Source organism: Echeneis naucrates, chromosome 1 (assembly GCF_900963305.1).
Source record: "Echeneis naucrates chromosome 1, fEcheNa1.1, whole genome shotgun sequence".
NCBI classification, from domain to species: domain Eukaryota; kingdom Metazoa; phylum Chordata; class Actinopteri; order Carangiformes; family Echeneidae; genus Echeneis; species Echeneis naucrates.
Genome location: NC_042511.1, coordinates 2,463,730 through 2,486,944, shown reverse-complemented (window position 1 = coordinate 2,486,944; position 23,215 = coordinate 2,463,730). Strand labels below are relative to the sequence as shown.

At 43.4% G+C, this 23,215-nt stretch overlaps 1 protein-coding gene across 1 annotated transcript in view; it reads left to right on the top strand.

Annotated features, from left to right (window-relative positions):
• cacna1ib (calcium voltage-gated channel subunit alpha1 Ib) overlaps nucleotides 1-23,215 on the top strand; it is a 117,038-nt gene that overhangs the window by 11,379 nt on the left and 82,444 nt on the right. Inside the window, exons 2-3 of the mRNA XM_029501062.1 lie at nucleotides 8,380-8,491; nucleotides 12,332-12,465. Of these exons, the coding sequence (XP_029356922.1) occupies nucleotides 8,380-8,491; nucleotides 12,332-12,465 (246 nt within the window). The remainder of the gene's footprint in view (nucleotides 1-8,379; nucleotides 8,492-12,331; nucleotides 12,466-23,215) is intronic.

Below are 23,215 nucleotides of genomic sequence, written 5' to 3'. Positions count from 1 at the left end.
ACCGAGAGCGATGCATCATCTGGTGCACAAACACAAACGCATGCTTTTGTTTTTGTTCTCATTAACTCCTTCTCTCGTCTCTGACCTTTCCCTCTCACTCCCTCTTTGTCATACACTCCCCCCCCGACCTTCTTTTTCTCTGTCTCTATCATTTGCTCTCATTATTTTGCTCTACTTAAGCAGCGATTATGTCTGAATACAGGCGAGGGACGGAGAGCTTGGCTGTGATTAATAAGAGTGATTTTCGCTCATACTTATTTGTTGCTGACTGAGTGAAACAAATGGGTTTTGGATTATTAAATACCTTTCTGTTGGTTATTTGAAGCTTTAGTATCTATGAGATGGTATAAAAAGCATCTCCGCTCTCGGACTCATCTCTGGCGGTCAAATAGATAAAAAATCTAGCAGATTTCAGGTAAACAACCCGAGGAAGTGAATCTTTTCAGGCCAGATGGTTGGTCCAGGTGCGATGGGCAGGAACAGCTTTGTTGTGACATCACAAAATCGCACAAATCTCAACAGCTTGTTTTCAGGCCCACCTCCCGAATACAGGTTGTGAGTCTGCTTCATATAATTTATCATTTTTGATATAGTTGTATTTATCTTTCATTAGTGATTGAAATTCTGTGTATTCTGGTCTCCACAGTTGTATTATGTAAATGTTGGTCAGTCTGTTTTTGCTCCCAGTTACACAAGCCTGGCAACGCAGGTGGATGGAAATAGTATGTTACGGCGGTCGTGGGCAGGAGAGGAGGAAACCTACACACTTAACATCTGCATCATATTACCACCATACTACATCACAGAAAGAGAGGGAGGGAGGGAACAGAAAATAAAGACGGAAAGCACAGAAAAATCCCAGCAGATGGTCTAAAGGAAGACGACGTGTGGATGGTTGGTTGGTGCCCTTTTCTGTTTCACGAGCAGGTGTCTATCTGTAACTGCACACAAAGTATTTCCCTGCTGCTTTTATTTGTCGTGGTCTTTGTGTGCCAGCAGAACTTTATCTGTGTGTTTGTCTTCAAACACACACACACACACACACGCTACATTGAACTTTATCTTCCACAGTCAGGGGGTGATGGACTCTTCAATTAACTCATAGCGCGATGATAATCTCACAAAGACCACCAATCTCCCTTTTTTGTGTGCGCTTGTTGTTTGAGGCCAAATAAAAGTCGAGATTTCAAAATGTGCATCATTCACTACACAAACAGCACGCACACACACACGCACGCACAACACAGGACTCCCAATATTTTTGTCGGCACTGGTTGCCACAGCAACAGGGCTTGTCTAGAGGAATCCTATGGCTGCTGTGTGCAGACCATCTGGGGGAGAAGAAGAAGAAGAGCGTGAGACGCAGACAGAAACAGAAGTCGGAGATTTGAGGAGGTGGAAAGTTGAGTAATTCTTAAAAAAGGAGTTTTACACAACTAAAACTTGTGCTTTGTTGAATAGGTTTTATTTTGCAGCTGATTTTAAAGATGGTCGCATCGGAGGAGCTCTGCTGGTGGAACGGGGGGATGAAAATCATTAAATGATGTTGGTTTGGGAACAAGTGATGTTTTTGTGTAACTGATGTAGCAAAGATGACTTCCCCCGCTTCAATGTCATCTGAAGTCTCAGAATGATGTAGACAGACCCGAGCTGTGTAGAAGGAGATAAAAAAAAAAAAAGACATTTTGATTGGTTGCTTTGGTGTTGTGGTGAAATTAAGACAACACAACGCATTGTTGTGATGGTTGTTGTCTTTATTTGTGTTTGTCTGTATGAGATACTGCTGCTGTACCATTTCCTTTTATGGATTAATATAGTATCTTTAAATCATTTCTCACAAAGCCACTGGGAGAAATTTGAATTCAAATAGCTTTATTTTGTCCCGCAGCGGGGAAGTTCATTTTAAACTACAAAGCACAGCGAGAGAAAAACGGTAAAGCGCCGTCTGACTACTGTGGCAAATATTTCTGAATACAAAAGCAACACGTTAATTCATCAACACTGGTTCTGATATTCAAATCCAGAGTCTGTTTCTTCTTTCTTCTCTTCTGAAAGCTTTTGCACCACAGTTCGCTGTAAACCTTCAATTGTTCGTGTTCTCTCACATCTTTTCATTTGTACATTGTTGTTTGCAACGATAATGCATCTGAGTTTGATTTGCATTCTGCCTGAGCCCTACGCTGGTTCCAGATCTCTGATTCACCGCCCACATCCATGACTTGCTCGGTGATTCAAACAGGTCAGTCCATCAAATGGTCCCTTTCCTACGTAGCTAAAAAATTGCCCAGCCACATTTATGAAAAAGAGAAATATGTAATACAAAATGAGGATGCTGTTTGGAAAACTGACCATCCGAGTGTTCTTTCTCTCTTCTGGCCCTGCAGTTGTGCTAGTTTGCGTTGTTTTCTGGCTTCTCCGCTGAAGCTGGTTGTTCCCAGCAGGGGAAGGGGGAAAACATGAAATTAGACATAAGAACCAACGCAGATCAATATGGAATATGGAGGTTCACAGTAACTCGCCGTCGGCATCGTCCCGATGAGGAAAAGCTGCCGGGGTGATGATCTTGTCTGTTAGTCGTCCTAATGGGTTACTGTTTCATACTTTAAAAAGCTCAAATATCAGTTCCGGTCTTATTGCAGGTGAAGACAAAAGTCAGTTTAAGCAACGAGAGATTCACTGAACGGGTTGTTGATGATTATCCACATAGCCTTCTGGGGGTGGGGGTTGTGTACACCTCTCTGATGTGATGGCTTAGAGAGTCGAGGAGCTGACATGAGATGCTGTGAAGCATGAACGAGTGATATTTACTGCAGTCCAGCACACACACACACACACACACACACACCTCTTCCTTTTATCCAGTCACTGGATCGAAGACCCCCTGATGAAAAATTCTTAGAAAGACGAAGAATAAGAAGAAGACCTGTCAGTTTCTCTGAACATTATACAGCTGAGGAGCAGAGCGACGGGAAGAGAGAGAGCCACTCGGAGATAGATGGCAACGTGACAACAGGTAGATGGGAGAGAAAAGAGCAGAAAAGAGACTGAAGCAGCGAACGCTTGTGCCGTGTTTCAAATGCGATGAGAGCCGAGCGTTAAGTGGCAATTAATGTTTTCTTTTTTCATTGATTTTTGCTCAACACAAATTCCAACGATCCCATTTTGACTAATGAATTAGTTCACTTCTTTTGTTTCAGTCTTGTTAAATATGCTAAGCAGTCGTGTTTAGCCTAGCTTAGCATAGCGCTAGCAGCCAGTCTCTTTTGTTTCTTTTGTTGTGTCAACGTGTACAAAAGCAGGAATGTGAAGTCGACATTTTGACTGAAGTCCACACGGTTGGTGAGGATTAAGATGTTGGGTCCAGTCTTAATGCTGGTCTTCGCCACAATCAGGTCAACCGTCAGGAATCCCCTCAATTAGCTGTAAAAAAGTAGTCGGGTTCTATTGAAGTCTATGGGAAAGTAAACGTAAACGTTCTAATTTTTTAAAATGGCGGTCCATAAAGCAGGGTATGAGCGAGAAAATTAATTTGCATGTGTCATATATATCGTAAAGAGTTTAATTTTCTGCTTTGTGTTCTTCTTTGTAGTGATTTGAATAGATCATAATGGCAATAACTGTTAAAGTAAAGCCCACAATCTGTTCATTTACCAACTTAATATTTATCTATGCTTTCCAATCTCAAGCATGGATTGAGAGCAAATAATGGTGCATCAGAAAACGGCATGTTTATAGTTTAATTTAAGAAGCTATTTGACTTTGCTTTAACCCAAAGAAGTGAAACTGACTGCTCATCTTTGCATTCACGCACTCTTGTACACTCTTTGTACTCTGTCCAAAGCTACTTTAACCCCGGCCACCACACCTTCTCCCAAATCAACAAACTTTGTTTTTTCCCCTCTCTACTCTACGTCTAATCCTCATTTAAGTAAGGTAGAGTTTGTCCCCTCTCGCAGCTTCATCAGCAGCCGTAGAAATGTGTCGTCTGTCGGTGAGGCTTGAAGAAACGGTCGGGGTCTCACTTAAGGAGACCGAAGCAGAGAAAACCAAAAATAACCTCCCCCCCCATCTTCTCTCTCTCTCTCTCTCTCTCTCTCTCCTCGTCTCCTTCCTCTGTGACTATTCACTTCATTTGATAGTCGATCGGTTGCCATGGAAACCGGAGGTCGTTTGCCTCCTGCGTGTCTCTTTGGAAACAATAAAAAAAAAAAAAAACCCAGAGAGGGAAGGCGGGAGAGAAAGGCAGCACAGCGACACGGAGTAAAAAGGGGCCGGGGAGAGTGACACCATGCAGTGAGGTATTAAGAATTCATTTAGCCCCCGCTGCCGCACACTTTCAACCTCACAGGTCTGTCACGCTAAGGATTTCTGCACAGTCCCGATGTTGTTGTGTGGGTGCAGTGGGTCTCCTCTGCATTTCATCTGGACCTTTTTAAAAATCCAAGACCCGGTGACCCGCCAGCACTGTCGTACAGCGGAATCCCGTTTTACATTACTCAGTTTCATCAGACACCAGAGGACGGTTTAGAATTTCATTCTGAAGAAAATGGCCCCATTTATTGAAGAATTTGGGCATTTCAGTGGTTGAACAACAGCTTGCCTTTCAGAGCTTGTGATGGCTATTTTTCATGTCACTTTTCAGATAAACTGATCCGGAAAATTAGAATAATTAGCTGCAATCCTGAGATGTTAAGTCCTTCAGATCAGTCCATAAAACACGTCAACTTTCTCACATTGTAATCTTTAAAATGGCTAAACTTTTTTTTTTTTTTTTTTTTTTTTTAATTTAATCATGCACGGTCCATTTCATTGGTCGCCTGTCAGTGATGTCATCTCCCCCTCTGCATCATGAGCTGACTCAAAATTAACTTTTTAGACGCTCTGCTTTGATGCCGAACTGGCATGGAGCAGCGAATTAGTCTGATGATTGTGCAAATAATTGTGTTATTCTTCATATCACATCAACATCTCAGAATTTCATGTGTATATTTCTTTTTTGGAGGCCTGAAACTTTCAGTTTGAATCCAAGAAGTAGTTCAATGGAAAAGTTTTATTTTATTTTTTATTTTTTTTACTTCTTCAAAGGAGCAGTTCAGTGGCCCACACTGAAATACTGTAAGTGTTCCCAGCAGCTTGCCGTCGTGAGTGACAGCCGCTGGATGAATGCGAAGCGTAGCAAGCTGAAAAACAGCAGTCGACTTTGCAGTCATTCCATAGTTAAAAAAAAAAAGGAAGGGGATATTATAGCAGTGAAACATTTCTATTAAACAACTGTTCTCGTCCTTACCGGAGCTTTGTGCTCTGAGTTCCATCTACTCTTCCGTCCAGCTGCAGCACTGATGTGTGCATGAGTCTGTGTGAGCAGGAAGAAATGGGGGGGGGGGGACTGAAGATGCAGAGCCTCCTCCAAGGCACCTACACTAATTGAGTCATTTTTCAGAAGTGGAGAGAGACAGATGGACAGTTAGATGTCGTTAAGGAAGCTCGTTTTAAGTCAGGAGGAACCAAACCGCAGAGCCAGGCACTCAAGTTTGCATTTGACAGTGGAGATGACCCCGAGATAGTCCTCGCAGCATTATCCCCAAGGCTGTCTTCATTACTAACACCTGGGGGAGGCGGGGGGGGTACGAAAGCGCTGACCGGCAGTTTTTAGCCCTCCACCACCGACTGCTACGCTTTTTTAGGCCAGTTGGTTCAAGGCCTCAGCACGAGAACCGTGACACCAGCGGATGACGTCTCTGCCCTCATTAGGAACCCGGAGCTTTAGCAAACAGCTGAGGCGGCAAAAGCGTGCATGTGTGAGACGGCCGGAGGTGACAACATGCGAATATGTTCCACCTGCAGCGACTGTTGTCACAATGTGTGCACGTCCTACGAACAAATTTCAGACAAGAGACCATTTTCTTTTTAGCTCATTCAAAATGTGGTGTTGGGATTGTGTTGTTTTTCTGGAATTATCACGGTGGTGGATTTGAACTTTGTCACTTGAGCTCCGTACTTTGCCATCCATTCATCCCCATCAGATGCTGTCTGAGGGGTGAGACCGACATCTTAACGTCGTAACCTTGTTTGGCTTTACAGCCGTTTACCTTTCGGCGTCCTGCTGTGCTGAATATTTATCTTCGAATGAGCCCCATCAGCTGACACACATTGATGTGATGTCTGATTTAACGGGACTCTGAAAGCGCACAGCTGAGTGAGTGTTTGTGTGAGAGTTGGAATGTGAATGTGTGCGTAGGTGAGCGAGTGAGAGCATTTATGATTTATTTATTTTTTTTTTAATGTTTTGGTTCGGTTGCACGTGCATTTCTGCGTACGTGCACTTTTCTGCCTGCGCGTGCTGACGAGTGGGCGATTGGTTGCATGTGTGTGAGGCTCTGTCTGCGTGTTTGTGTGTGTGTTTATGTGTATGCATGTGTTTTGCCCACACACAGCCTATCTTTATCCACGCTTTGATACCTACAGCCGTCCATTTCTTTGCAGGAAGGTTCAGGCAGGGCCAAGAGAAACATGTTGAAGAATTTAATCCTGTCTGTTCAAACATTGCAGTGTAGCGAAGGAAAGAGCAGGTTCATCTCTTTGTCTTTGCTTCTTTTATTTATTTCTTTGCTTTAGTGGTTCCATTTCTTGCTGGAGCTGCTGCCGAGCTGCAGGCCGCCGCGGGAAGCATTTCAAGCATCCTGGACTTTATCGCCTCGGGATAAAATTGGACCCCTCTGGGCTATTACAGCACATTCTCCTTCGTTAGCTGAAGAGTGTGCTCACCCGCCCGCCTCCTCCAATCACACAGGAAGTACATATTGGATCCCTCCGTCACGTTCCCGGTGCTATTGACTCCATCAGGAACTAGGCCTTTCCTCTAAACAGTTTTCACTCTACAAAGCGTTTATCGCCAACAATGTTGTCTGACATTTGCTCTGCAGTGTTTTGAGCGATCAGAGTAAACTTGAACCTTCTTCATAGGAACCACTGAACCAGCAGGGACATCACGCGTTTCTCACACGCTTCCAGAAAAAGGATCATTCGGACACCGACCGCCTGATTTCTCAAAACCCGCTCCCACCAACCAACAGGCCTGCTTCCTCAGGTGTTGTGGTGGAACGCTGCATGTTGGTGTCTTCACTGGATGGATTCGTGATAAAACGGGAAACAAGGAAACACGAGACTCTGAGAATCGAACTGGGATCTCCGAATAATAGGACATGACCTTTATGCTTTCTCCTCACCGCTTTAAGGCAACACCGCTGTCCAGATGTCAGTGAACGCACCACGAGCGGCAGTAAAACCTGAGACTTTCCTGATGTGTCTGGTGCTTTGTCTCTTTTAGTCGACCTGGTCTGTTATAAATGTTTATTAACCAACAGGCTGCTGACACCTGGTGACTTTTAGGCTAACTGTTAGCTTCATCCACAACTCTTCTCAAACATTGAGCATCTTGGCGGCAATGAAGTCCGAGGACACTGAAATAGTTAACGAGGCAGGATTATTGTAAAAACAACACAGTATGTGCATCCAAAAACAGGACAGTACAGTCACACGCGTCCATCCAACAGTTAAAATAATATTATAAAAGCAACACATAGCTTTGTGCTACTTGCTTAAGTAGCGCCTCTCTGGCTCAAATTCTGTGAGCAGCTATCAGAGTTCATTCACTTTTAAACGTTTATGGGTCAAAGTAATAAAACGGCAAAAGAGGGAAAGAGTCTCATTGATGGAGTCGCACACTGCCTGCACTGTTAACGGCAACATTTTGCTTTTAGCTGTCCTCACTGAGCTGTCCCGGGCGAAGCTGTCAGAAAAGATTAGATTTAGTGACAGACAGGATCTAACCGATTTTCTGCCGGACTTGCAGGAGTTTTAAAAACCTGAAGCTGTATTTGAGGCTCTGTTCTAAAGTATTGGTGTGAATGTTAGCAGCAGGGTCAAAAGATTAACTGGAGTATTGTTTTTACTACGCAGATTCATTAGCAATGTCACATAATACTTCGTTTTTATTTCATATCATTTTATTTTTATGGCCAGATTGGAGACATTGAGATATACGATCAAATTCATCCCCAAATACACATTTTATGAAAAAAAGTTATGGTTGTGATTGCTTGTTTGTTTGTTTGAGTTTTCAGTTTCATTGCAGCTCGTCATTACAGGCAGAAGTCGATCCTGTCCTCCTCACATAATTATCTTGGTGATTTGGGGCATCGGAGCGGCACTAACGTTTTCTTTTAAGGACTTGGCTTTCTTCTCTTCTAACCAGTTCTGTCACCATGTTTGGATTCAGTGATGTTTTTGTCATTTATTACGGTCGCGTCCCGCAGCTTCATCCTGAAGAGGGACTCTATCAGTCTGTCGCCTGTTCTCCTTAACCAGCTGCGTCTCTACGTGGTTCGAACGTGTCAGTATGATGGTGATCCTGTTGAACTGCGTGACTCTGGGAATGTACCAGCCCTGCGAGAACATCGACTGCTCCTCGGACCGATGCCAGATTCTGCAGGTAAACAGCGTTCCATCTGTAATTTCTCTCGTGGCCTTTATTTTCTTTTTTGTGGGTGTGTGTTAAGTTGTTGGTCCCTTTTTTTTTTTTTTTTCCCCCCACCAACATGGAAATGCTAAACAGGGATGGTTTGTGATTGGCCGCAATGACAGTTTGGTCATTTTGACTGACAGGTCCCCCCCAAACTTCTTTCCCCATTTTTAGATAAACAGCCAGCTCTGAGATCCAGAGCTGCTCTTCATCCACTTTATGTTTCGCACCAACGCGGCTGAAGACCTCGGTCTTTCTCTCATGCACACTCTTTCTAAGCATGCATATCTTATACATAACCTGTAAGGGGAAAAAAAAAAAAACCTAAACAAAACAATACAAGCTGAACTTGCAAAAGGCAGCTCTGTACATCAACATGCACAGGAACGTACACACAAAACGAGTATAAATACAAACACAATCACACACGCACACTGCCTTGCATTCATGAGGGCAGAGTGCACTCATGGGAAGTGGTACGTGTCCATCGAGATCCTTCGCGTCCGCCTCCGCCTCTCTGTATTCTTTCCTCTCAGCACTTCCTTGTCTAGCTCCCTCCCCCTTCCTCCCCCTCACTCCCCCTCTCCCATGCTGGGGCCTCTAACTCCTGGCGGTGACTCAGTGCCAGTGTGTGGTCTTTATGGTGCAGCGAGCATGACTTTCACACGCACGGCGGCTTCCCCCTCATCATCCGGCAAGACGGCAACAATCCCGTCTCGCTTATGTCAAAGGTGAACCGAGTGGGAGTCACATCTGTGTGCGCACATGTCAGCTGTCGTGCTTTTCCACATGCTCACACAAGCACACGCGCACACAAGGCGCCGCACTCATCATACAACAGCCAACGTGCACGCGCACACACAGTGGATTGATTCACGCTCCCTGGGGGAGGTGTCCGGTGAGCTGGACCTAATAGAATTTCTCCTCCAAGTATCTATAGACCCCCTTTCAATATCAGCATGGATTTAGTGGGCTATGGCGCCACAGTCGATACGCTCCTCTTAGAAAATCCGTTTTTCAATACCGTGATTTGAATGGCGCCTCACCAGCACGATCCATAAACTCTGACAAATGTGGACTTACCGAGCTGTGGAAACACACTTAGTTGTTTAGGTAGCCGGTACACACTGGTGGGTGGGTGGTTTGGATAATAACTAAAGTCCGACACCTCCGTTTGTTCTTTTCAAGCCAAAGGCACCTACATTTGTAGTCTGGGAGACTCTTCAAATGTCGCCCTAGGGCATCCATGAACGCGTCTTGAATGTGTGACCTGAACTTTAATTTGCCTTTAACTTTCTTCCAGCTTTCTAATGACCCAGGTGGGCGTGGATCTTAATTGACATCACAGGTTGTTCCGCGAAGACGACAGCGTTTTTGATCTTCCTTAAAATAAAAAATGTAAAAGAGTCGACGACGAGACCCCCGACAGAGAACTGCAGGCAAACATCGTCCTTCGCGGGGAAAATGCAATGCTGAACACGTTTGAGCTCGGACACAAGCTGAGACACTCGTGTCCTGTGGCGTCTTTTGCAATAGCAGCATTCTTTGATCTGATCACTCTCTGAGCCGGGATAAAGACGTGCAGACTTTAGCTCCCTCAGGCCAAAAACGGTTATCGACATTAAAATGTTAATATTTTTCACTTATATAATAGCAGATTGCTATTTGTGTAGTCAGATTCAGATCACTGTGGTGAAAAAATGAAGGTGACACTGATGATAAAGACAACACAATAATGCCATGTTAACACAATTCTATTGACATCACCACGCTTAAGTATGCTTTCTAAAAAATATTAAATAAAATAAAATAAAATAAAAAATGGGGGGATTTGTAGCTTTGATCTCCAGCTTTTTTTCATGCATTTCTCCATAAATATTAGATATATCCAATTTTTGATGTGAAAGCTAAGAAGGAAAACCTGTAGAAAGAGAAAAGCTTCAGTAAAATGGGTCGCAGAAGTATAGAGAATACAACACGTAAAAGACGGGAAGACAGAAAAAAAATCGAAATGAAGTGATAAATGTTAAACAGGCGGCTGTTAAAATATCAGGGAGGAAAATATTCCTGACGTTCCGTGGAATGTGAACTTTACACACCGTCGCACCTCGTCCATCTTTCTGGTTTGACAAAAGGTCAAGGTTTCAACCTTTTGACCTTTCCTCCACATTGGCATGCCGGCCCAGCGTATCTACACACCTCCAGGCCTGCTGAGTGGGCTGCTTTCTTTATATATATATATATATTTTAATTTCTTTCTTGAGGAGTGAGCTGGTGACAAATGGAAGCTCCAAATCAGTGGTTCAGATTCAGATCATGCTGCTTTTACAGTCGTTGCTTCTGAAAATCAAATTAGAGGCAACGCCAAGCATGTCGATCCATCTCTAATCCTCCTGTATAAACAGAAAAGAACCCCAGCTAATCTGGGCTTTTTGCTCACAACAGCAATAACACGCATTAGGAAGCTGAGATCATTGATTTATTTAGATTTTTTTTTCTTGCTGCTCTTTTAATTAGATGATTGATTAAAACGTGGAGTTAAGTGACGGAGGTGTTGGCACGTTGGGCTGATCTCTGATTGCTGCTCAAACTAATTATTTTCCTTTACTACCCTTTTTAGGGCAACCTCCTCAACTGGGCGGGGGGAGAAGCTGTTTTAATAAAGAGAGGGAATTCAGGATGGAGATATGAAATGGTCAGAGAGAGAGAAGAGATGGTTGCAGGAAGAGACTTTGAAGTACGAGATCAGGTTGCTAGAAGCTTTCATGGCTCAGTATCCGTTTTATGGCGACGCCTGGGGCAGCATATGAGCCCACCTCTTCCTCAAAATGCTCGGCTTCATGGATTTATATCTACAGACTGCACCAAATCTCCGCCTGGTGGATTTTGCTTATCAAAGACACTACAATATGAATGGAGTTAGTGTCTGCTTGTTAGCGTCCTAAATTTGATCTGCAAAGTGTGAAGGGGAAAGAAGTGAAATGTCTGCACTGTAATTTTCCACCAGTGTTGAGATGGCGTCTCCATCTTGTATTTTTAGCCGTTTAAAATTGTCATTTAGGACGCTGGAATGAATGTTTGTTTCTAATTTTTGCTTGTGAAGTTATGAACAGATTGCAATAATGTTATAATACGCATGAATGGCTGAGCAGAAAAGCATGCTGGGTGGTGATGAGATAAAATATAAATGCAAATGAGAATGGACATCCAAGTTGGGCCGTTGTGATTTTATATGAAACCTGTCCTGGAGGCACTGGAGGCCTTTTAGGTTTGATAAATTATGGATTGTGACGCTTCCAGGCGTTCCAGATGTCACAGATATGAACCCACAAAAGTCTGGAAGTGTGGGGGCTCTGAGTCCAGATGTTTGGATTCAACCTCTGGGATTTTGGAGCAATTATGAGGTGATCCAGTGTGCACATGTTGCCATTAGCCCTAAATGCCTAAATTCATAAAGATGAGTCATGCAAGACATAAAATTGTGCACTCATTGTGTGTGTGTTTGTGTGTGTGTGTGTGTGTGTGTGCGTGTGTGTGTGTGTTAAACCTGTGGACGCCATCAGCATGTTTATAGTTTACACTTTTCCACTTGCAGCCATTAACTCATTCATCTCAAGGTGTTCAAGATTTGTGCGAAAGGAAACAAACCCAAGAAACGATTCAGTTAATGATTATGTGAAATAAATTTAAATGCAGTTTGAGAAGAAAAGAAAAACATTTTGAATCATCTAACACACTTCAGGTTGACTTCAGGCCAATCGGGTCAGCCAGGAACTCAGATTTACATCCAGCATCTGTCTTATCTTCCAGGCCTTTGATGCATTCATCTACATCTTCTTCGCTCTGGAGATGGTCATCAAGATGGTCGCCCTGGGGATCTTCGGCCGCCGCTGCTACCTCGGAGACACGTGGAATCGGCTGGATTTCTTTATCGTCATGGCAGGGTGAGGACCTCCAGTCCCTTATTTTCTGTGAGAGGTTCAGCTCTCTGCTGAGAAGCACGTGATGCTTCCTTTTTTAACAGAAGTGTGTTTTACCTGCACGTTTCTCTGCGTGGGAGCGGCAGCTGAGCACAGAGCCGCTGAATATTAAAGTTCACCGGTTCCATCATGATGAATCGTGGGACTATTTAAAGGCTTCAAATCCCCCTTTTTGTTTCCGAAAGCTCGTCTCGGCAGTTCATAATCTGTTGTGTGACTGCGGGTGGCCAATCATGTCTGCGTTAAATATGCAACTCTTTAACTATTAATGCGTTGATCATCGCCTGTCAGACACTTTTGGTGGCTTTCTTCTCGATAAGCTGACTCTGAGACTGATGGTCTCCATTCTACACCCTTTAGATGATGGGGACAACAATAAGACACATCTGTAGCTGCCAGTATTTGTTGTGCTCCCTCCGAGGACGCTGGTCAGTTTGCCCATAATTGAATGGAGCAATTCAATTCTCAGGTGATGCAGCAGAATTTAAAGAAATGCAGTGCCGCAGTGTTACAACCAGGCATCGGCTAAAATAAAAAATACTAAATCTAAACCACCCACGCTAACCTGGATTCGGACCTCAGCTGCTTGGCAAGGTTACCGTGTGGCGACATCGCAGGAAGTCACGCAGAGCTGACTGCGCATTGTGTGTTTATTATTACAGCTCGTAGTCTAGACTGCAGCTGGACCTCATGTGACATGAATAATAACAAACATAAAAGCATCTTAGAGGGAGAAGACATATGGTGGGGTCATAACACCAACGAGGACTCGCACACACACACGCTCTGACCCATTTTTCACAATACGTGCCGCTCTGTATTTGTCTTACAAATTGCTTTCCATGACAGCTTCCCAGAATCAGCAGGTGGATTATTTTTACCGTCACAAAATCCTGTTTTGGTCGTGGTTTCGTCCACACCAGAGGCCGAGTGACGCCGTTCACACCGTCACGACGATCATCTGAACAACGTCAGACAGGTCCGCTCCGAAGGACCAGGGAGTTTCCACGTTACGTGTTTTACATCGTATTCAATCTTTGAGAGAGTGATGGTAGAAAACTGTCAATCATCGCTCTGACATTCTGTCTGCGAAATGAATACGAGCTCCGTGTTAGTGGAAGTCTTCGCTGTTACGCATTCAGTTTGACAAGCAGTTTTAGTAAACAGTAACGGAAAAGAGTTTTGACTGACTGAATAAAGAACACAATGGAAAATAGAGCCAGGTACCAAATTGTCTCTTGGCACGTGAAAATGAAAAAAAAAAAAGTTTTTTGATGACTCAATGAATTACGATCCTATCGTTTTAATGTTTTCCAGTCTTTTAAGAGATCGATAGCGTGACGTGACTCAATCAGCAAACAGATTGCTCTGGGAAGAAGATGACACCGCCAGGAAAAGTGTGTAAATCCCACATCTGTGTCTCCGGTTGGCTGAGACGTCTTTCCAAAAACGTCAGAACTGACTGATATCCTGCACCCCGCAGAGAAACCAGGACTAATCATCAAACAACGTGATGCAATCAGTCCAAACACTTTGAGTCATCCTTCAGGGACTCTTCGTTCAAAGATAATGGGATAAAACGGCCCAGTAAGTACTGATCCATCAGGGGCTGATCGATATGACACAATAAGGATAATGCGTAATGCGTTTCTTCATTTACTTGTGAGCTTTGGTAATTAGCATGAACGGCACTCTACTCAACTACTCATCGGTCTAGAAAAACTGCTGACGTGATGTTCAGCCTTTAGGGGGAATTGGCTCCTCTTTTGTACAGGTGAACAGTGGAAACCGGTTCCATCGTCTCTATCGGGAGCTAAACAGCTAGTCGTTTCCCGCCCCCGAAGATGTTTGCTTGTCTTTTGAACACAAGAATGAGAGCTGAGGAATCTTCCAAATAGCACTTTTCATTTTTATATTTCCTGCCTTAAATTGCTCTTCCAGAGATTCCATGTCGTCCTTTCGTAGCTTCATACTCGTTGAACACTGGTCATAACGTTTGTGGCCGGTGGCGTTCTACGTCGTTTTGAATTCTGCTGGTCACGCCGATGTTCAAAAGAAATATAATCCCTCCTTTCTTTTATCTTCCAGACATTAGATGTATCCATTCCACTGACCTCACTAAGAAACACAGTATATTAAGTTTTTTTTTTCTTCCTGTAGCGCCCTGAGAAAAGACTTCTTATGAGGACATGAAAGCAAATTTAATTAACATTCAAATAATTCAATAGTATATGAAAGGAAATGTTTACATTTGAGCTACATCTGTGTTCAATGAATTACAAACCCTCAAAGCCTTTTTTTTTTCCCTTATTTCTCACAATTTTTATCTTGACTTGCATTTTCCCATGACACATTTTCCCCGAAACGATATTCTGCCTTTTCGTTTCCTCTCTCCTCCTCCTCAGTTTTCTGCTCAAAGCGAGGTGAACGTTTTTCATTCACTTTCCTTATATTTTCCATAAATTTCAGCCCCGAGGCGAAAGAAGCCACTACTGCCATTGTTGCGCTTCCTCCTAATGTTTTATATGGTCTTATTTTACGCTCTCATCCTGCAGTTTCAGATCGTATGCCGTCCCCCACCTCCACCTCCTCTTATGTCCCAATCATCCTCCTTTAAGCAGCCGCCGCAGAGTTCTGTCACCACGTCTCAGCAAGCCCAAACCTCAACTGCTCGGCGCTCAACGTCGCGGAAAGCTGCCACCAATTACTCCCCAGTCCCAAATCCACCACATGGGGTGAGCGTAGCAGCAGGAAGGTAGGGAAGTGGCGCTGGAGGAAGGAGGGTGGGGGTGGCGTGATAAAACGTTGCACCCCTGGGACACAGTGTGCTGCAAAAACAAACAGTAGGCGAGTTGCAGGAAAGGGATTAGGAGCAGCAGGAGTTCCACATCAGGCTCTGCTTAACTCGCCTGTAGAGCTGAACCAGAGCTGAACCAGACCCCTGCACACAGCCTGGGGGGGCGGGGGGGGGCGCGTGGAGTAGGCAGGTGTCCAAAATGGAAGCACACTCTGACATGAGTTGTCGTCATTTTGAATTCAGAAAACTTGACAAACATTGTTGTCGCACAGTCTTTAGTGTTGTTGTGTGTGGTAGCAAATTGTGCGGCGCTACACTGGTAAGGAATCCGCTCACGTTACGATTACTGAACTATATTTCAAACTAAATGAAATCCCGACCGGTCCGCCAGATGCCTTTTTAGAATTTCAGCATCTAACGGTCAAAGTGTAATGTGAGCTAAGCAGTGAAATGAGGGTGGGATTTGGCAGCTGGGCAAACTGTGATAACTGCCAAAAGAAACAACAACAACAACAAAAAGATGACTCACAAATGTGAAAAATATCACACATGGAGGGACACATGGTGGTATTTGGTGTTATTGAATATTGTCGCGTGGGCCCAGTCTGCAGGCATTAATCTTTTCATCATGCTAATTCTTCATAGTTTCTTTTCCTCGTGGGTTCGTGCTGCTGCGCTCGTGTAAACAACCCATCATGAAAAATCTGGCCTGCACTTTGACATTAAAGGCCCCGTTTCACATTTTTCAGTATTTTTATTTTAACGCTCTGATGCATGAATTATGGAAACCCCCCAAAGGATTTTCTTCTTCCCACGTGTTTTTATTACTCTCTAGGCGTGGAAAAAAAAAAAAGAAAAAGAAATCAACTTCATCTTTTTATAACGCACATTTTAACTTTGAAATGATGAAATATGTTTTTAACAAAACAATGAATAAAAGAAGTTGAAGTGAATCCTTAGAAATACTTTTTTCTTTTTTAACCTTTCAGATTCTCTGAGAGCAGAAATAATGGAGGACTTTTTTTAAAATTTCTTTTTTCTTTTTTTGCACTTACTGCAGCTGAGCAGTGGGTTGAAGTGTATGGGACGACACAGAAAGCAGCCCACTGTAGTGACCGCGATGGGCCAGAGGGTTAAATGTTAATATTTATACAAAGATTAACAGAAGATTTGTGCTTTGAAGAACCAAAACCAAACTCCACCTCTTTGGAGCTCTGCGTGATAGAAGAGCGGCGAGAGAAAAAATAACAGAAATCAATAAAATGCTCAAAGAAACTCAATCCCGCCGGGTGGGGTCATGGCTGAGAGTGTTGACTGCTTTATGTGGTATCACAGAGTTGAGAAAGTCCTGAGGGCTCGTTTCTGAATCCAGGCTGTGAGCAGTACTCTGCGGACTGAGCACTTTGATAATAATATAGAACCCACAGCTGATTTATAATCAACGAGGACACAAACATCTCACTTCACACCATGTGGCACTTTTAGTCTGTATAATGAGCTCTTCAGGAGGTAAGACAAGAATCCAATCCTTGTACGCCTCACGTGTTAATGTACAAAAGACGTGAAGGTGTTCAGGGAATCATGACGGTGGATCTAATTTGTGCTCCGTTTACGGACGCCGTCACTTTTCAAACCTCATGAAGACACAGCGACTCCCATGAAGCCAGAGTTGGTCGAACGACCGTCATGAATTCATTTCCATATCTATCCTCAGCGTGTCCACAGAGGACTCCTGCTGTTGAGGTAGTGATGGCAGCTCTGTTACGCACAATAAAACCGGGGCCACAGGCTATCTGTCTCTCCATATTCGCATCTTCTGACTGGTGATTATACGTCCAGCTGCTTTCGGCTCTCGGTTGCGGTAATAACGTTACTTCCGATGAGTGACGCTGATAATAATTTGTGGGCGCTCCTGTGCTGCTGTCTTCACATGCAGCTGAATGGACAAGGAAGCTCGTGCAAAGGAAAAGAAAGCAGTGATAGGTGATAGGAATTTGTCTTTGTTGTTTAAATATGCAACACAGAATGTGTGTTTGTGTTTGTGTATCCTTTTGTTAGCGTCATGAGGGCCGTTGTTTGGGAGGCTATCTGGGAGCGCAGGCCCAGCTTTACACCTCCTCTCTCAGGATCCATCCATACTGCCGGCTCCTCCTCCTCTCTCTGTCTTTCTCCAGCGCTGAGCAGAGGTGTCGGGACAGCATGAGTGAAAAAATGCCAGCAGCGTACAGGAAAGGAAAAGGGACATGAAAAGATATTAGACAAATGTCAGGGCTCATAAATTTGCACATTTCTTATGGAACCCGTTGTGAGGACGACAGCCAGGACTGTGTCCTCTGTTGCATTTCCCCATTCAAGCTGCACCGCCGCTGTTCGGTGGCCCAGTCGGAGCCAGCTGACTGACTTGCTGCGGTGCCTCCATTGTCCCAGCCAACAGATGTTGCTCGTACGATTGGCTCCAGATTGGCAAAGTTGCACTGAAGTCCTGCTGGTGAGAGATCCAGACGGGGACAAATGAGCACGTGTTCCACCTAAAATGGCATTCTTAGCAGAGTAGGAGGCCAGATTGGGATTTTGAAAGGCATCCTGGCTCAGATTGTTTTGCATGTCCCTGAATAACAATTGTCAAGCTTTTAAGTGCAGTTCTCAAACAATGGGGATTTTTGTGTTTGTAGAAAATACAACCTTTTATTCTTTCAATCAGAATTATCGCAATTAATGCACGTTTTAAAAAGTCTGACTTTTGGCCGGACTGCAACACTGGGATCTGCTTTGAGTGTTTTCAGCGACTGAAGGCGGGATGTCTGGATCCAGACTGCAACGGTTCCCAAACAACGTTTCTCCTGTCATCATCTTAAGATTTGGCAAAGGTGGCCTTTTCCCCCTCCAAATGAGAGACAGAAGAGCAAAATTTACTTTTTCTGTCCAAAGTAATCGTTTATAAAACAGCTCTCGGAGATGAAAATGAAGCTGACGGTCGACTGGTTGGGCCAAAAAGGAAAGAGAGAAGAGGTATGAAAGAGCCAGAGGAAGAGATTGATCGGAGATGAATGGGGAATGAGTGACATTAATCTAATTTTGATGATTTCTGGGTTTAGTTGCCCATTTGAAAACCGAAAGTGTAACCGTGTGGCGGGCTGGAACACATAATAATAAAAATAGTGTTAATGGAACACCTGATAAGGAGCTCAGTATCATGGACCCCCGCGTCATCCTTTTGTTTTGTTTTTTTTTACTTTTGGTCTTCCAGATCTGGTGTTGACGCCTTAACTTCCATTTCAACTTCCACTTCAACGAGCTTTACAGAGTCTGACTTCAATGACACGAGCTGACAGCTGACATATTGCTCTGCTCCATCTGTTTACGAGTCCTAATGAATCGAGTCAGGCTCAAGAGTTTAATGAAGCTTCTAAAAGTGAAAAAGAGCCCATTCATGACTTCATGAGAGTAATTTACACACCAGTTTCCATAAGTCTAATGATTTAGCTTTAAATGGGACTTCTTTGTTTTTGTTTTTGTTTTTTTTCTTGGCCATGCCATCTGTCTCTGTCTGCTCTCGTATTGCTGTCATACATGAAGATGTATGTGCCTTTCTATAGCAAACATATGCTTTCATTATACATATCTTAGCTGTGCCCTTCATGTTTTGAGGTGCCAAAACCTATACAGCACGATGAGGACAGCAGATGGGAGCCCATAATGGATCCCCGTTGTGCGTTGGCAGAATTATATTTACACATGTATCATTTGTTCTCGCTTTCCTTTAACAGAAATAAGTGTTTGTGATGCTTTTCTTAAATATTGGACGGAAGCATTACGTTGCCGGATCAAACTAAAAATAATCCCTCGTGTTCATTTTGTTTGCTTACTTGATAAAATCCTGCAACCGACACCGTGTCTTCTTCAAATTTGATTACTGGAAATAAGTTTGCACGCAAGTATTCAAAACAGTCAGTAAATGTAATTCAAACAATACAAATAAATACAAATAAAGAAATGTTTCTTTTGTAGCTGTAGGCCTGAATCTGCGGTCTGCGATGTTAGTGTTTGTTTTTTTCAGCGTTGACCTTCATTTGCTGTTTTTGTTTTGTTTTTTACGCGGGCACAGCCCTTTCTAATTCAACATGACTAAATCAAAATCAATAGGTTGGCTATCAATATAACAGAAATGAAGTCATAAAGGGTTTTATCTGATTGTCTGACTCTTTGGCCTCATGTTGAGAAACCTGTTAGTCACTGCAACACCTTCGATTCGTGGATTGCAGAGCTGCTACCTCATTGTTTTTAGATCGCTGTGCCGTCCCGTTGACTGGTGCTGAATCAGGCGCTCTATCATCTGGTCATTACTCAGTAAAGAAGAAGAGACTGCAGCCTCATTGAGGGCTGAGCGAGAACGCCAGCTCATATTTCTTCTTCCCTCAAAAGTCAATAAGCGGCGGAGAGTTTTTCTTTGCGTCTTTGCTCAGGGGGTCATGTCTGAGTTGTTTCAGTGCCAGTGTTCTCTGCAGGCTCAACATTTCCTTTGTTGGAAAGAATTGGTCGCAGTGGGAAGTATGTTTTGTTTTTGTTTTGTTTTGTTTTTTTTTTTTTGCACTGAGGTGACTAAGAAACTCAACGCAAGGTCAGCATCAAAAACACTTTTTACACCACGGTCATGTCAAATAGATGCATTTTAAAGAAACTAGATGAAACACAGCTGCTATATTCTAATGAGCAGCAGAGGAGCGGTGCAGGTGGTCCATGTAATCCACAGAAAACACACAAACAGACGATGCCTCCATCTTGGATCGCCACATCACGCCATCGTACCTTCAAAGAGCAGGCCACAGTGGCTTCGGCCAGCAATTATTGTGTTGACTGGCACCGTAACATGACTGCTGTCTCATTAAAAAAAGAAAAAAGAAATCAGATAACCTTTTAGTTTTGTGCTGAGCCTTTTGCTTTTTGCTTGTTTTGTTTTGTTTGTCTCTCGAACAGCAGAAAAATGCTTAGTAGCTAATTACTGTGGTGGAGCGGTGTATGTAATGCAGTGGATGACAAACGCACACACACTAAAGGCCGTGCTTGTGCTTGTGTCTGTGTTTTGTGCAGTGTGTGAATGGTATAACTGGCAGGTGATGAATGCAGTTATTAAGTTAATGATCCTGATTAGTTCTGTAAAGGAAGCCTGGTAGCTCAGTCTGGTATCTGCTGCCATTAACTATCCAAACACGTGTCTGCGTGTTAAATTATTGAATCCTATCTGATGAAGTTGTGTTGTTGTATCTAAGTGATACAAAATACACACTTGTACCTGATTTGGTGTGCAGTCCATTATCTCTGGATGACACTCGTTCTTTTCTTTTGTCATTTAAATCATTTTCCTCGTAAAGTTAAACTTTTTCTGAACAGCAAACACGAAGCGTGTATGAACTGAGCACGATAGAAGTCATTAGGTGTGAGTTGTGTATGAGCATAAATGTATTTGTCTGGAAAATGCTGCTTACAAACTGAAGCCATTAGCACTTCATATTTCAATGAGATCTATTTAAATGGCCTAAAGGAGCCAAACATTCACTTTGACTGAGTAGCGTCAATATTTGAGCAAAGAGACGGAATCGGGGCTTGAAATGAGGCTTTATCCCGCCTACGCTGAAAATAATTTAGCCTAACCTTACTGATATGCTCCAATCAGCCACAACAATAAAGCCTCTTAATGGATAGAAAAAAAAAAAAAAAAAAAACAGTTTCATGGATAAAATAGATTTATTTACATCTGATCTGATTCTTCCCGAAGCAAAATAAATGGATTATGTGTGCTTCACATCAAAGAATCTCCCGAAACAGAAAGGGTGAACGTTGTTTGGACTAGATTTTTCCACTTTGTTCACATATTCATGTATTTCCTAAAATATTGGAGCGTCACTATAAAGACACAACAGATGTCTCCAGGTGGGCTGGGCCCGGGGGGGGGGGGGGGGGGGGGGGGGGCGTGGCTTAGAGCGGCGTATGTGTCATTGTGACATCACAAAGTTACAGCGTTATTAATACTGATTGAATACAGAGAGTTTTTCTCTGAACTGAGATGATTTCTCAGTATTAACATGAACCCAATTCTGATTTGTCATCCAAAAACACCTTAATATAATGTAGCACCCCGTGCGGCCTGAAGAAGGTGTTTCCCAGCAGTGTTTTATTCCGTGGAAGTCTGTCATGAAGTCAGAGTCTCAAACGCGACGAAGAGCTAAGTGAGAAATAGAAATGGGCAACGTGACCGCAACGGCATCAGCAGACAGCTGGCTTTCATCTTTGACAAAATCTTTTTCACAACATGGACGCAAGCAAGCAAACACACACACAAACACACACACACACACACACACACACACACACACACACACACAGACAGATGCAGACACGTGTATGAGCATCTGTACCCAGCTGGAGGTGTAACAGTAGCTCATTAAAGCTCTGACACAGTGAGAATGGAAAACAGCAGTGAGAACACTAACACGTAGCGGACAAAATAAAATTGATAGGAGGAAAAAAAAAACAGGATGGAGGTCCAAAAAAAAGTGGAGAGAAAGGAAATGATTGAAGGGGCGAGTTTGCGAGATGTTGAAGTTAGTGGAAGAGGGCAGGAGGGAGAAGAGTGAGTCAGAGCTTTATTAAAACGTGGGCGCTTCCGTGTGCGTTTTGCGCTCACGTGTTTGTGTTTTCTCTGAACCGCTTCTGGGACAGAAGATCGACTGCATCCATTAATCTTATTTTAATAATTGATGCCATCTTCTTCAGCAGGAGTGTGGCCCGGACTTGTTGGAATAAAACGAGCCGTTCGCTTCTCTCTGGTAATTGCCCAATTAGTTTACTCCTGCCTGTTCGGCTCGTAGACGGCCTAAATGTGCGATATCTATTCAGCCACCTTATTGTCATCCACAGCCTGCATCAGCCATTAGACGGGCTTTTTTTCTAATAACAGAAAAGAAAACATTAGCTTTTGTGGTTAACTACAAATGTAAATGTGAGTGGTTGCAAATCTCAGGAAAGAAATCATGTTTCGGAGCTTTCGGGGTTTTATAATGAAGAAGACGGCCTGCTGATTCCTCTGGATTCTCCGTTTTCGAAATGCTATCCGGCTCAGTTGTTGTGGACCTGCGCTGTGCTACTGTGATGTCATTTTTGTGTTGTGCCTTCTTGAAACCACACGCTAATCACACACCGATGGTTACACAGGCATTTGAACACAACTCATGTTGACAACACGGCATTTAACAACAGAATCAGTGGATACTTGGAATAAAGCAAAATGCAAACAGGACTAATAAAGACAGTCAGAGGAAGACAACGACAGCTTGGCACCTTCAGTAAGATAATAAAAATATAACTATTATTTAATAACAGTTTCGGGGGGAAAGCTGCAGCTCGGTGATAACTCATCAATCATATTAGTCTTATTTATTGCGCCCATTGAAGAACAGACTCTGATGATGGTGTGCAGTTTCCGACACTGACTGATGAGAGGCTGGCTTCTTGGCGATCGCTGTGCCACGGTGAAAATAATAAACACTTTTGGGAGCAGCGCAGTCATTTGATTTTAAATTAAGGAACGAGCACGCCGTGATGAGAGGCTCTAATCGGACACGGAAGCTTCATCTCATTTTCCCAATTTAATTTGTAACTTTAATTGGGTGTCGAGTCCGTGGAGACACAACCTGTGGCCTCACCTTTATATGAGGAGAAGCGTCTCATTTCCTTGTTTCAAGTTGAACTGATCAACAAACTACGATTCTATCTCATCTCATTATTCACAACATCATAACATAAACATCAACCCTGAACTTTTCCACTTGAGCCGGCGTGAGATGGACGTTTGTGGTTTTGAGTGACACGTCAGGTGGATAATCAATAGTTAGACGCAGACATTCTTTGGTGATTATTCTC